This window comes from Camelus bactrianus, chromosome X (genome assembly GCF_048773025.1).
Source record: "Camelus bactrianus isolate YW-2024 breed Bactrian camel chromosome X, ASM4877302v1, whole genome shotgun sequence".
Lineage (NCBI taxonomy): Eukaryota > Metazoa > Chordata > Mammalia > Artiodactyla > Camelidae > Camelus > Camelus bactrianus.
Window position 1 is genome coordinate 41,428,582 of NC_133575.1, and position 14,630 is coordinate 41,443,211.

The window sequence follows — 14,630 nt, forward strand, 5'->3', positions numbered from 1 at the left end:
TGGGCTCAATCCCCAGTACCTCCTCTAAAAATAAATAAACCTAATTACCTCCCCCTGCCAAAATAAAAAATAATCAAATAGTACAATAATTTTTTTCTAAAAAAGTGATTTCAGATCTTTGCACAAACTACTAAATTAAGCTTCAGTTTCCTACCTACAAAATAAGTATTAAGGGACAGCAGAATTATGATCACTGGTTTTCACACTATGCTCAAGGGCTGCCAGGAGGGGTGGGTGCCCTCTATGCACATCTTCCCTTTTTATCTTTTATTTCTTCTCTCTTCAATGTTTGCTTTCACGATACTCAGGCTCAGGTTTTAACATCCACGTCACTGTTATTAGCTGTTTGATTCCCAAGAAAGTTACATAACCCAAGCCCATTTTTGTTTTTAATTGGTAAAATTAGAAAGAATACCATCTCCTTTGAAGGATCATTGTGAGCATTAAGGAAGACCAACGTCTGACTGGCACAGTGAGCACATAAAAGACTTTCAATAAGCGGTAGCTACAATAGTTAATTATTAAACACTTTCAGGGTTGTTGCAAAGCTAAACGTTGATGATGTAGCTTGGAAACGTATTCTTAACTTTTTTCTGGATTCCTATTACCCCACTCATTATCACTTACCTGTTAAGTTTATATCTGTCTTCTTGCCCTAACCACATCCAAAGTTCTAAGGCAAGTCTTACTTTTTAATGTGTACCTTTCAAAGACCCTAACACATAGTGAACTTAATGTCTGCCAGCTGGACTTCACTTATTTCCCAGAAAACATCTGCAATTTAGACCAAGAAAAAATATTAAGGAGTAATCATATGCTTGATGTGGATACTATCACCTCTATTCTACCACTTCTAATTATGTTGAAAGAAAAGAGAATAGGATATTGAGGAACAAATTTTGCAGCCTAGTTTTCATGTCACTGATCCATGTATTGGCAACTTGTTTTAACTATTTTATATTACAGATTAAGGCCCTTTATGCACTATTCCTTAAAAATCAATTAAAGATTGCAAATGGATATCAGAATTTATCCAAATTTAATCAAAAGAATCCAAAGAAACAACGTCACGTGTTCTGTACTTTTACAGGCATTATAAAAACAGATGTAGAGTTTCTTGCAATAAAAGGAAGTCTTATACTCTCTAACGTAACTTGCTACAAAGTTTTTTACATAATGCAGACCTGGCCAAAGCAATTTCACCATTTTAAGTAGATAAAACATTTCCAAACTCTTGACTTTATTCCATGCAAAAACCTATTTCAGTGTCTAAAGTATCAAACTATGTTTCTTTCTAGGCTTTTGTGAAGGGAAAATTATAACCACTAAAATTATACTCACAGGATTGTACTGAAGAGCAGAGACGTAAGCTTGTACTGCCCCTTCCATGTCTCCTGCTGCTACCAAAGCGGCTGCCAGGTTAATATAACCATCGATGAAATCTGGTTTGAGACGCAATGCATGCCGGTAATGCTCAATTGCTTCCTGCAACTGCCCTCTTTCCTTGTACACATTCCCCAAATTCGAATAGGCTTCTGCCAGGAGGGGGTTCTGTTTAATTGCCAGAGTGCTAAAGTGGGCAGATCTGGAAAAGGGGAAAAGTGTTAATGCATGGGTATGCATGTTACAGAAAGATGGTATAGCCCATACTCAACTCAGTTTCTGAAGAGCCTGTGTATTGCCCATTATATAACAATATGTCATCTTTTAAACTAGCTCAAAGTAGGAAAAATTTTGGAAATCAAAGTTTTTCACAAGTGGACGTATTCCAGATTTCAAATTAGAATGCTCTTTTTCTTATGAGATAAAATTCTTAGTAGTCTCATTACCAAACTGCCTCATTGTAAACCAGGATCATTAATTAAGATCAAGAAAGAAAATGCTACTTCCATTTGTTGATAAGATTTAATGACATACATCTTTAAGTGTCTAAATAAGCCAGAAAAACAATTTATTCAAAGGATAAGAACAGATTCCTCCCTTTTGATTAATTCAGCTGATTAGCTAAAAATAGCACATCATGACTTAAAGATGGCATATGCAACCTGAACTACATATGCACCTCCTACCATCATCTCTGAGCACTACTGTCCCTCAAGCTGACACGTCTTACAAAGGGGACACTGGATGCTCAGATGTATAACTAAGAACATTTTATTACCAGAACAGAGTTAAGAAAGCAGCAGACATAGGTGGAAAGATCTAGAAAAGGTCCCTAGTCATACTGCTAATATAACCACCACCACAAAAGGAGGGAGAGAAACTAGCAGCTGGGCATATGTCACAAGTGGGCAAGCGAGCTGATGTGCGTTGGTGGCTCCAGTTGAAACTAAGTACTGGAAAATTTCAAGTTCAAATATTTAAGTATCATCTTTCAAGCTCAGCACCCAGAGGCAGAAATTACCAGCAAGTACCCCCATATCTCCTACCTGTCCAGCCTTCGACACTGGAAGTGTATAGATGAAAGTAATAAAAGCACACCAGTATTGTCTGGCTCTTGTCTCCAGAGCTGCATGCAGTGTCTCTCAGCTGCCTCAAAATCTCCTGCCTGATATTCCCGATGTGCCAACTCAGCTAACCCTTGGAAGGAAAGCATACGTTTCGTTGGTTCTGGAGAATCATCAAAACATTTGAGGGAAGGAGGGGGGAAAACAAAAAGTTAGAAATGCAAACAAAAAAATGTAAAAATATGGTATATTAAACTTAAAGATGAAAACGCTTGAAACTATGTAAAGCACTAGAGTGTTCTGCACGTTATTTATAACCCCAAGTTAGTATCAGGTGCAGAATTGGCATATTAAGAATTCACCCATTAACTTTCTTTCCCAGACTAGATAGAAATATTTACTTTCAAATGATGTAACATTTTGTGACCAAAAATACTTCGTACTTTTAAATTATAAAAAGTAGCATCTTAAGATTCACTAAACATTATTTCCTCCACCTTAGTTAACATACAGAAAGAAAATATACAACATGATTTGCAAGGTCACAAAGATTTAATATCAGAATAACCTACTGGGAAACTTAATACTTTGTCCCATGTTTTAGGTTGGATTTGGGGGGGGGGGCACTTGCAACAATCTATCTCTTAACCTGGGTGGAGACACCAGATGTGTGTTTAATTCTTAAAATGATGGCTTTGTATATTTCACAACTTTGTTTTTAAATTATTTTAAGGAGGACACTAGAAACAAGCATGAGGGGAGGACTAAAAGTCAAGGTGCTATTTTTAAAACAGCTGATAAACAAGATGAATTCACCTGTCAAGAGCCAAAATGTTTAAAGGGTCAACAAACATTTTAAATAGACCGAAGATTATATTGCTCCTCTACCATCCCAAACTCACATTCGGACCAAATTAGCTAAATCCCACCCACACTGGTTTAACACTAGCATCTTCCAAAGAGCTCTGATACTGACTAAAGTATTAGGACATTGCAAACAACCCTATATAAACCAAGCAGTTACCTACAACTGCCATGATTTTTTTTAAAGAATGGGAAAACACTAAAAAAAAACACAAAAACAAAAACAAAACAAAACAAAAACACTGGATAAAGTGCTGCAACAGAATGAATAATAAATCAGATACATAAAGATAAAGGGTATATCGCTAAGGCCCAGAGAGGGAAAACAACAAACTAAGTCTCAATTGTAAATACTTCACAATGAAACATTAGTGGGAATTTGACCATAGCACTTTCATTAGATAGTTAAAGTGGGAAACCGTATACAAATTACTTAAATTCTACTAAGATCAGAGTGACAAGCTCAAATATGAGTTTAGATCCCCCAAGCATTAGAGCTGGCGAATGAACTGTATACTCAGGAAAGCAAAGTAAATTTCCTAAACAGAATGCATGGCTAGCTAACCACCAACATAAGAGCAGAGACCGGTATCCAAATCTGGGGGAGGTTATGTCTCTAATAGCAACTAGAAAATTACATTTTAGACAAATCTCTAGAACTTCCTAGCTCCTTATTTCAACACTAACAACTTTTCAAAGCCGTTTATCTGCTATTTTACCACTTGACATGACAACGTCCTCAAATAAAATAACATGGAGAAAAGGGCAAGCTAGTAGAGAAGAATCTAGGGCAGAATCTTAAATCTTTAAAAATCCCTGAGGGAGGGGAACACTAATTATTAATCCCACTACCTACAATTGTGCATAAGACATAATTGAAGAGTCACGTCTTACTTACTTCACAATGTCCAAAAACAATAAAACCCTTGACACATCTCAACTGAGAAACCAACAACAAAAAAAATAACCTCGTGGGAAACCTTAGAACCGCAGCCCAATACGCCCGCCCACCCCAAATAGCCTCAATATGGAAAGGCAGCTGAAGGACACTCCTATAATTTGGCCGTTTTCTTATTTTTAGGAGCAAATGCTCTCGACTAATTGTCTAAAAGGATAACCGCCTTGCACTTGTGCAGCTACACTCCAGTTGCTTTACAAACTCTTCAAGCAGGGATGAAAACTTAAAAAAATAACACAACCTATGAATAAAGAGATACTCGGCTGAAGAATGGGGATGAAGACCCAGAGGCGGCGGCGGAGGAATACAGGGAGAAAGTAACACAAAGCAACAATCGGGCGGGCAGGGTGGTCAACGCCAAAGCCCCGGTACCAGGGTGGTTTTTCCCCCAGAGTAGGAAGTAGACCGCAGGGCTGGCAACCTCGAGAAGGGAAGGGTGTGGTTCCCCGCGGGAGGGAAGGGAGGGCCGGGTGGGAAATCCAGGCTGGGGACAGCGTGGGGAGAGCTGGGCGATGGCAAAAGGAACCCCTGGAAATTTCCGATCTAAACACCGGCCGCTCAACCGAGAAGGAACACCAGAAAGGCGCTGCCCAGCGGGGAGCTGCTCAACATCCCCTCGTCTCGAGGTTACTTGTAGCACACCCAGGAGCCGGTGCTCGTCCTTGGGTGATGCAAAGTGAGGATACGATCACATCGGAACGGCACCCCAGCCCTTGATTGACAGAGAAGGACCAAAGCTGGCTAAGGGGAGCGGGGTGGAGGGGGATGCGGAGGGAGCAGAGGAGGGGGCGGCGAGCTGAATTAAGGGAGAAAACGGTGGCGAAGGAGAGTGAAAGGGAGCGAGAAGGGCACGGATTCCAATGCAGTCCACTGCGAGACATTCTAAGCGAGCACGTGTGGAAAAAATGTCCCGAGAGAGTAGAAATGCTAGGAAATGTACAGGATTACAAAGCAAGAAAGGAAGCAAAAGGCAGGCAAGAGGAAATGTTTAAATTAAAAGAAGACAGCGGAAAACCCCGATCAGATGCCGGTAGACGACGAAAACCTCAGTGATGCCACTGATGTAATGGGGATGGCTAGAAGGAAGGGAAGGAGTGATGAGGCCGGGGACGGCGCGAGACCCCAAGGGGGCATCTGCCAAGGTAGAACGGACACCGGTACCTGTGCTGTCGGCCACGTTGCCCACGGAAGACGCCATCTGGAGCTTCTTGAGGGAGAAGAGAAGGGGGTAATTGAGTCCCGCTGCCGCCACTACTGGCAAGACTGTTTCTAGAGGTAGAAGTACGAAGGCAGCAGCCGTACCAGTGCTTTGGCAGGCTTAAGCGGCGGCAACAGTTACACACTTCGAACCTTAGGAACTCTGGTTGGCCATCTACCTCTCACGGTCTTGAAATGGCGGCGACGGCTCCTCGGCCGAAACAACACGGGCCGGAACTACTTTCTGTTACAATCAAGTACCAGCGCGGAAGTAGCGCGGTAACCAGCGCTACCGACAAAGTGACTATAATCAAAGTCACTTGCCCTTCTGTAACCTTCCGCGTAGGGCCCATTGCGACAAACACGATTGTGTCGAGGGCGCATGCGAGCAAGCCTGTCACTCGCGGTTTGGGCACTGTCTGGGGCAGGAGCGTCCAAATTTTTCTTAATAGAGAAGCGGAAGCTTAAAAAGAAACGTATACACAAGACGGTTACATTTTAGCCAAAGTAGGAAAGTACAGTCTACCACCTAGCCAAGAATGTAGATCTTAAATGCCCACAGGCGTCTAAAAAAGTTTCATTAACTTTATTCGTACAAGAACAGATAGTTACAAGGTTGATGAATCAATTCTGAGTAAGTAAATTTATTACATGGTTGCATTTCAAAGACTGCTGTTCAAAACGACTGCTGAGAGGCTTCCAATTTGAACACGTCTTAATTCTGATTCCAGCCATTGATTTAAGCACTTGGATGAAAAAGACTGATAGTTTCACCCAGCCAAATGATCCCAAACATCTCAGATTTTGACCATAAAGCTTGAAATTTTAAAATCCTTTTGGTATTCAGGATAGTTCTGCCCACAGTATTACGGGAAACACTTCATAACTCAGGGACATGCTGAGAACACTCCAAAGCAGCAGCTATAAAAATGTTAAAGATGATTCATATTCGTCAAAATCCATGACTCTCTTCTGAGCTGTGACTTCATTTCCACCACATACATAGCTTTGCAAATCGTTACAGTTGGTGATATCATTTAGCTCAAGGCAGTGCAACAATATATCTAGATTGAGTAAATTGCCTCTACTTCCTTGAACAAATCAGTTTTTTATGATCCTCCTGTATGTAGTTTAAAGTCCACTGTTCAGACATTTTGTCACATTGGTATTAATTTATAGCTCATCTCTTGTCCCAGAAAGGATTTGAGGTAGCTTGCCACATCAGCAAGAAATTATCATAAATTCCAAGGAGGCAACAAGTTGGATCTCTTAGAGCCTCTTTATTTCGGGAAAAAAAAAAAAAAGAGTCCTTGATCTAAGAAAATGTCAGTGTATTTCTTTCTCGCCATCTTACTGCACTAAAAACAAAGCTAAGTCCTCAAATTTTGCTTCAGTTTCTTCGAGACAGTTCACAAACTCAATTATGGATATAAGCACAGAGGAAATTCGTGATATTGATCATTTCTTCCATCACATCCATAATTAAGAGTCAGATGTGGTGAAAAAGACAAAGTTCACTACACACACTGCCCTGGAAAGTGGGGACCAACCGTGTCTCTTAATTTGATTTTACTGGTAAAACCTTTTGCTTCCGCCCTCCCCCACCCCCCACAAGCGCTCCATCTGTGGTGAATAAAATTAGCTTTTCAACTTTTAGAACGGACTTCTCTGATTTCACTGGCAGATGTTTAGGCCTTACTGATTAGTGGGTGTTAGCTAATTAATAAAACCTCTCTTGTTATTAAATGCCAGGTCCTGTTCCGAGTCAGGCAGGTTATTTGGTCCATCCATACTTGAGGGCTGAGTTTCCTTATCTGAGAGGAGTCAAAGGATGCTGCTGTGGAAAGCTGGATGGAGGAGCTCACAGCAATTCAATAAGGAAAAACCCCGGTTGGAGTCTCAAGAATCCCCTCCAGGTACCTTCCAGGAATAGCACCTGGAGGGCTTAATTTGAAGGACTTACTCATCAGACAAACGCATCTTCTTTGGCCAATCAAGTAACATTTACGAGAGTCTCTAGGTGCAAGGCACTGTGGGAGACGCAAAAATCAGCAAGACAAGTACTTTGCCCTAAGGGAAATTGAAACCCTGTTAGGTAGACACAAAAAGCCACAAAAGCATTAAACAGAAGAGTTTTATTAAGGTGATAAAATACATCGCTGTCTAAAATATATTTCTGTCTCTTCAGAAATATCTGAGGAGGGAACAGTCATTTCAGGCTAGAGGGGGGGTGACCAAGAAGGCCTGACCTGGGCATTGAAGGGGATGCTTTTGTGCGTTATCTTTCACGAGGATTTCTGTTTGTTTGTTTGTTTTTTCCTTCCTTTTAGGGGCAGCAATTCTAAATTCAGAATCATCTAGAATACATCAGCCGCTTCTTCCACCCCAATCCCAAACTTTGCCACCCTAACGACACCACCAGTGATGTATTCGTTTTCTGTTACTGGCTCGCAAATTGCCACAAATTTAGCGGCAGGAAACAACACACATCTCGCAGCAGTCGCGCCAGCGCTGGGCGAGGGAGCCGGAGACACGCTCTGGCCGCCGCCGCTGCCGCCGCGTCGTTGCCGCTGGAAAATGGCTCCAAAGGTTAAAAGAAACTGGAAGAATACATCCATGTAGCACCGCAGACTCTCCAGATGTTTGGGAATAATATTCCAACGAGAGATCGACACCCCGCCCCCGATTAGCTAACCAGGCCTAATGATGAAAATTCGTCTTAAAACCTTCCGGAAATCTTTGAACCTGAATAAAAGTAAAGCAGAAACTGATTTCGTGGTAGCACGGCAACCATCACTAGCCAGTGAGTTTGGAAAAACAGGATTCCTTATTTAGTAGCTGCGATGGTAAAGATATGGCTAGCTGTGATAACAGGGAAGATGAAAAAGATGGGGAAAAAATAGATCAAAGAGTGAGAGCTTAATGGGTACGTTAAAAAGGCAGCTTTCTGCAGAACAAAAGCAGAAAGGCAAGGGGAGCACACCCTCTGGGAGCTCTGCCAGATGATACGCTTTCCTCTCCTCAACACCAATAGTCTTTAAAGACGTGAAAGCTCGAAGACCAATAAGGTCCACTTCCCTGGGCAATCATCGTTATAGTCCTACCCCTTGGCCTCTTGACCTGCAAACTCTGAGGAGGCGTGTATCAAAATGGAGGAAGTGAGACTTAAAGACTTGGTTCATTCTTCCAATCCAAGTCCAGCACGGAAGGATATTTGAAAAAATTTTCAGTCTTCAGCCTGAAACTGTGCCGAGAACAAAATAACTCTTTCAGGAGTTCAGGATCTCAGAATGCAGATTTGCATCTTTACCTCAATGAACATGTGCCTGTAATTATTGGGCTTAAGCTTCAGGACTGCGTTTGATATTCTGTGCCCACTGATGAGAGGATATAGCCTTTGGAAGGATCGCCTAGCTATTATCTGGACAGTTCTTCCCCGATGAAAGTTTTTGCAGTTCCTTCTCAAGTGGGAGAGAACTCTTTCTTCAGAAATGAATATCAGGTCGACCAGGACCTAGTCATTGCCCTACAGTCTTTGTGGATCAGTCTGTGTATGGCTTGTTCATTGACATCACAGGTGTCACATTGCAAATCACAAGAGTGAGTCATGACGATGTCTCTCCACGCTCACCATTGCTACCTCTAACGCAGAATAACCAAATCCAAAAGGACATCAGTGGACTTAACTGACACAGATGTCTATGTGTCTGAAAGTATATGCACTATCATTTGAATTTCGACAGTCTTTGCTCCTGTGGTTGCAAGAGTTTATGGTTCAATGGAAAGTGGTGGGTTTGTGGTTGTGACAAGCTTTACAGAAGAGCTGGAAAAACTTGTGAAATAAGAGTGGTGCTGGGGACCAGTCACATGCTGGAGGCAGGAGAAAATCTAGCAAATGTGCCAGATGGTTCTTTTCTTGTTCTGCCTAGTTTCTGATGACCGTTACCTTTTAAGCTCCAGCTTTTGCTCCCATGGTGAAACACTTCACACTAGAATTGAGCACTCAAATGTTGGGTTTCACTTTTATCATCAACCAGATGTGGATGGACAATTTGCTGATCTAATTAAGCTTTCAACCAGGGGCTCTGAAAATGGAGCTTTTTGTTATTCAAGGTCTCCATTGCCTGAATCTGCAATTTACCCTGTCAGACTGACCAGTCAAGTATCACGATGCATGCAGGTGCGTTCTTTGCAATACCTGTGCCGTTTGTTGTATGCCAGTATACCAGAAAACTTATTTCAAAAGCTGCCTTTGCCAAACAAAAGGAACGATTATTGACAAGAGAAGCATTACTGAAAGATTAGGAGAACCCTGCATCTTGCTCTTTGGGTTCCAGAAAAAAAGATGGAAATACAGTTTATAAACTGCCATTGCTATCAAAATCTTTTGCTGCCATAACTATTTCAGTTTTGGGTGAAAAGAGTAATCAGTTTGTTCAGGAGTGGAGAAATATTGCCAAGGTGTCCTGAGTTTATTTTTGTTTTATTTTTAATTTCGGGGGGAAGGCAATTACGTTTATTTTCATTTATTTGTTTTTAATGGAGGTTTGGGAGGAGGTAATTAGGTTTATTTATTTATTTAATGGAGGTACTGAGAATTGAACCCAGGGCCTCATACATGCTAAGCAGGCACTCAACCCCCAAGCTATACCTAACCCCTTATTTTTTTTTTAAAAAGGAAAGTCTCGTTGGGGAGGGTATAGCTCAGTGGTAAAGTGTGTGCTTAGTATGCACCAAGTCCTGGGTTCAATCCCCAGTATCTCCATTAAAGCAAGCAAGCAAGCAAGCGAATTACTTCCCCCTCAAAGAAAATAAATAAATAATTTTTTTTAAATAAAAAAGGAAAGTCTTGAAGTTTTAGAAGTGTGAATTATCCTCCATCATATGCAAAATAATCACAATGTGAATTACCAGATTCTCCTTAATCTACACCCCCTTAAGTCCTTTACTGCTACCCATTGTGATTTTTTTAGAATTAAAATTGTTTACTTCAAATGGCTTATTTTCAAAAGATAGTGTTGAAGAAACATACCCATGTGATAAAGTGCAGAATTTATATATGCACTAAAAATTATTTTTCATCTCATGTTAGAAAGATTTACAAATATGAATTGACATAATCTTGAGTAATAGAATACAAACCTGCAATATATCTTTTACAACACATTTCTAAATTATTTTAAGGTTGTGCTAATTTTTTGGTTGTGAAAAGTTGAATTTTTCCATTGCCTGCAATTTCATCTAGTGGCTTCTATGTATATTTTTGAGTTGGCCTTACATTTTAAAAACCTTGAAAAAATGTAGCCCCAATTTAGAAATTGTTGCCTTTTCTGTCTTTAAACTCTGATACACATTGACGTAACATATTATTATTAAAGAAATACTTTCCTATGGTAGCAATTTTTTTGTATCTATACTTTCTTTTGGCAAATGTTTCATCTCAATTGCTTTGGCTTAGTCAATGTTTTCTTGGGTAGAACTTGATTGTACCACTAATTTTCATAAATGGATTGGAGGATTTCTCATGCAGCATTAAGCTTTATATTAGGTTTTGAATTGACTTAGATAAAATTAAAACATTGTTTTGCAGTTGGAATTATATTTTTCTTTAATGTTTTTATGCAAGTAAAATGTGCTCGTTTTGACCTCTGCCCCTACCAAAGTCTCCAGTTGAAAAAACGTGGAAATTGTGAAGCATTATGTAAGAAAAATTTTAATACCATATTAGATATGGGGGAGGGTATAGCTCAGTGGTAGAGTGCGCTGTTATCATGCATAAGGTCCTGAGTTCGATCCCCAATACCTCTGCTAAAATAAATAAACCTAATTACCTCCCCCGCAAAAAAAAAAAATAAATAAGAATTTTAAAAACTTTAAAAAATATATTTTAAAAAAATGTCAGGTATATGGAAGTCTTATTGCCTACCGAATATACTGCCATTTGAAAACATTTTTTATTTGTTTGTTTCTTTTTAATTTAACTAAGTCTTGAGTAATTTGGAACCATTAGTTAATCATTTTACCTCTGATTCAGTGGTCATGGGGGCGGTGATCCGTAATATTTTTTTAGTTATTTTGAAATGCAGACTGTTTATTCATTGCACAATGCTGTAATGTAGTGTTTTGAGATTACTCTGTCCAGAAAATGCTTCCAGTTACACAAGAAAAATGTTTCTATCTAAGATGAAACATGTTATTTGAGATGTTTCTTCCTTTGTCACTTAGTTTTCTCTACCCTCATTTAAACAAGAGGGTAAAAGTCTTATGTCAAACTTAACAGCTTTGTTATTCAAACATATCTATAGAGTGAGGGTATAGCCCAGTGGTAGTGCACTTGCTTAGCATGCGGAAGGACCTGCGTTCAATTCCCACTACTTCCATTAGAACCTGTATAAACAAAAACCTAGTTATCTCCCCACAAGGAATTTTTAAAAACACATCTGTATCCCCACTTTTTGTTTTTTAAGGTCAGAATTGAGTTATTACCAAGAAAAAACACAAAGCCAAAACATCATGGCACTATATATTTTGACTTAAAGGGGAAAAAGTACTTTTGGCGGATGTTGATTGTACCTTGTTATGGAGACTCTTCTTTCATTTTCTGATATGTTTTCACCTAATAAGTAGATGGAAAGGGGTAGGAATACCTCAGTGGTAGAGCCTGTGCTTAGCATGCACCAGGTCCTGGGTTCAATCCCCAGTACCTCCATTAAAAAAAAAAGATGGAGAATATTGTAATAATATCATTTGTGTTCACTATAAGCTATTTGGATTAAGAATTATTATAGAGTTGTAAACTCATTATCAAATTAACCTAAGATACTTAAACTACTTTTTTGCAAAGCTATTTATTTTTAAACAATTTGAAATATATCTAGGGTGAGTTAAAAGTCTTGTGCATCTATATTAGATGGCAGTTATTGTCAGAGAGACACTGTATATTAATAATAACTATTGAAATGACTGTTCCATGTTTATAGAAGCATTTATGTGTGCTTTTTCTGAAACCATAGTGCACATAGGTCTTTGGATGACCCTGAACCCCATTTTATCACTTGTTCCCCATGTTTTCCTCATGTGATACCATGTGTGTAAGATCTAACTATTCAGTGTCAAGGTTAGATATTCTGATTTTCATCTAAATGTTTTAAACTTTTTAAAATTTTCACACAGTGAGTTTTTATTTTCATTTCATTTTTTAAATTGAGGTATCGTTGATGTATAATATTAGGTAAGTTACAGGTATACAATATAGTGATTCACAATTTGTAAAGGTTATATTCCATTTATAGTTATTATAAAATATTGGCTATATTCCCTGTGTTGTACAATACATCCTTGCAGCTTATTTATTCTATACATAGTAGTTTATACTTCTTAATCCCCTACCCCTATCTTACCCCTCCCCCATCCCTCTCCTCAATGGTCACCACTAATTTGTTCTCTATATATGTGTCTGTTTCTTTGTTGTTGGAGTCACTAGTTTATTTTTTAGGTTCCACATATAAGTGATATCATACAGTATTTGTCTTCCTCTGTCTGACTTATGTCACTTAGCATAACACCTTCCAAGTTTATCCATGTTGTTGCAAATGGAAAAATTCATTCTTTTGTTATGGCTGAGTGGTATGCCATTGTGTGTATGTATGTTTGCGTGTGTATGTGTGTATGTGTGTGTGTGTGTATATATATATATATATATATATGTATATATATATATATATACACCATATCTTCTTTTTTTAATTGGCGTATAGTTGATTTAAAATGTTGTGTTAGTTTCAGGTGTACAGCAAAGTAATTCAGTTATATATATATATATTCTTTTTTGGAGTCTTTTCCATTATAGGTTATTACAAGATAGTGAATATAGTTCCCTGTGCTGTACAGTAGGTCCTTGTTGTACCATATCTTCTTTATCCATTCATTTTTCGGTGGACACTTTGGTTGCTTCCATATCTTAGCAATTGTAAATAATGCTGCTATGAATATAAGGGTGCATGTATCTTTTCCAATTAGTGTTTTTATTTTTTTCAGATATGTACCCAGGAGTGGAATTGCTGGATCATATGGTAGTTCTATTTTTAGTTTTTTGAGAAAACTTCATGCTGTTGTCCACAGTGGCTACACCAATTTACATTCCCACCAGCAGTGAACAAGAGTTCTGTTTTCTCCACATCCTCACCAACATTTATTTCTGTTCTGTTCTGTTTTTTATTTTTTGATGATAGCCATTCTGATAGGTGTGAGGTGATATCTCATTGTGGTTTTAATTTGCATTTCTCTGATGATTAGTGATGTTGAGTATCTCTTCACGTGCTTGTTAGCCATCTCTATGTCTTCTTTGGAAAAATGTCTATTCAGGTCTTCTGCCCACTTTTTAAATGGTTTGTTTGTTTAAATGTCTTAAAACTTTTATTTGTGTTGTTTTGGAAGGCAATGTTAATACTGTTCTATTCAGAAAACCAATTTTTAATGTGCCTTTGTATAGCCATATTATAAAATACTTTAAAGAAATATGCCCTGTTATAATGCAATCTGAAATTGTCAGATTCTGAGAGTGTATCAATAAAAATAAAAATATTTGCAAGGAAACTAATTAAATGTATAAGCAGAAAGAAAGAGGTATTGCAATATTTTCTACTTTCATAGAGAAAACCATTAGACGTAATTAGCAGAACATAACGTGAAAGGTTAATTTTATATGATACTCAAACAGCCTGGTTAAAAATGGAAGGGGAAAAAGAGAAAACTTCATCCTCTATTTCAGCCTAAGTAATTTTGATCATATTTTTGATTCTATTAAATGGTAACTTAAATGACATTTGGGGAAAAAAACTATATTTGTTTTTAAAATACATGCTTCTAAAATCTGAGCTCAAGGCAAAAAAGAAAACAAGAAAGCTTTGTCCATTTGCCATAGTAAATGGATCAAACTGGTTTTTGTCAAATGTTTCATCACAAAACATGATGAAGGCCAGAGCTCTTGTCAGGCTTAGTAAGACTCTTTTCTGCATTTTTACAGATAGTAAGAAAGCTATAGAAAGAACTGGAAATTTTCTCTCTGTATGTCTCTGTCTCAACCTGTCTAAGAAAAACTTCTCTTTCTGCTTGGTGCCATAATCTGAAAATTTGGAAGCTCAAAAGATTAATTGCAGGAAACG

At 38.5% G+C, this 14,630-nt stretch overlaps 1 protein-coding gene and 1 pseudogene across 3 annotated transcripts in view; one reads left to right on the plus strand and one right to left on the minus strand.

Moving 5' to 3' along the window:
- Positions 1 to 5,693, minus strand: part of OGT (O-linked N-acetylglucosamine (GlcNAc) transferase) — a 33,324-nt gene extending 27,631 nt beyond the window's left edge. The window contains exons 1-4 of one of the 3 annotated variants that reach the window (XM_010973595.3): positions 5,572 to 5,676; positions 5,431 to 5,476; positions 2,430 to 2,610; positions 1,342 to 1,585 (exon numbers count right to left, since the gene is read on the minus strand). In XM_010973595.3, the coding sequence (XP_010971897.1) occupies positions 1,342 to 1,585; positions 2,430 to 2,610; positions 5,431 to 5,467 (462 nt within the window). In that variant the 5' untranslated portion in view covers positions 5,468 to 5,476; positions 5,572 to 5,676. Of the gene's footprint in view, positions 1 to 1,341; positions 1,586 to 2,429; positions 2,611 to 5,430 lie in introns of all 3 variants that reach the window. The other 2 variants (XR_836629.3, XM_074359494.1) reach the window with 2 other exon arrangements.
- Positions 5,694 to 8,169: 2,476 nt separating this feature from the next.
- On the plus strand, positions 8,170 to 9,763 carry LOC105083682 (suppressor of cytokine signaling 6-like; annotated as a pseudogene).
- Positions 9,764 to 14,630: the final 4,867 nt, after the last annotated feature.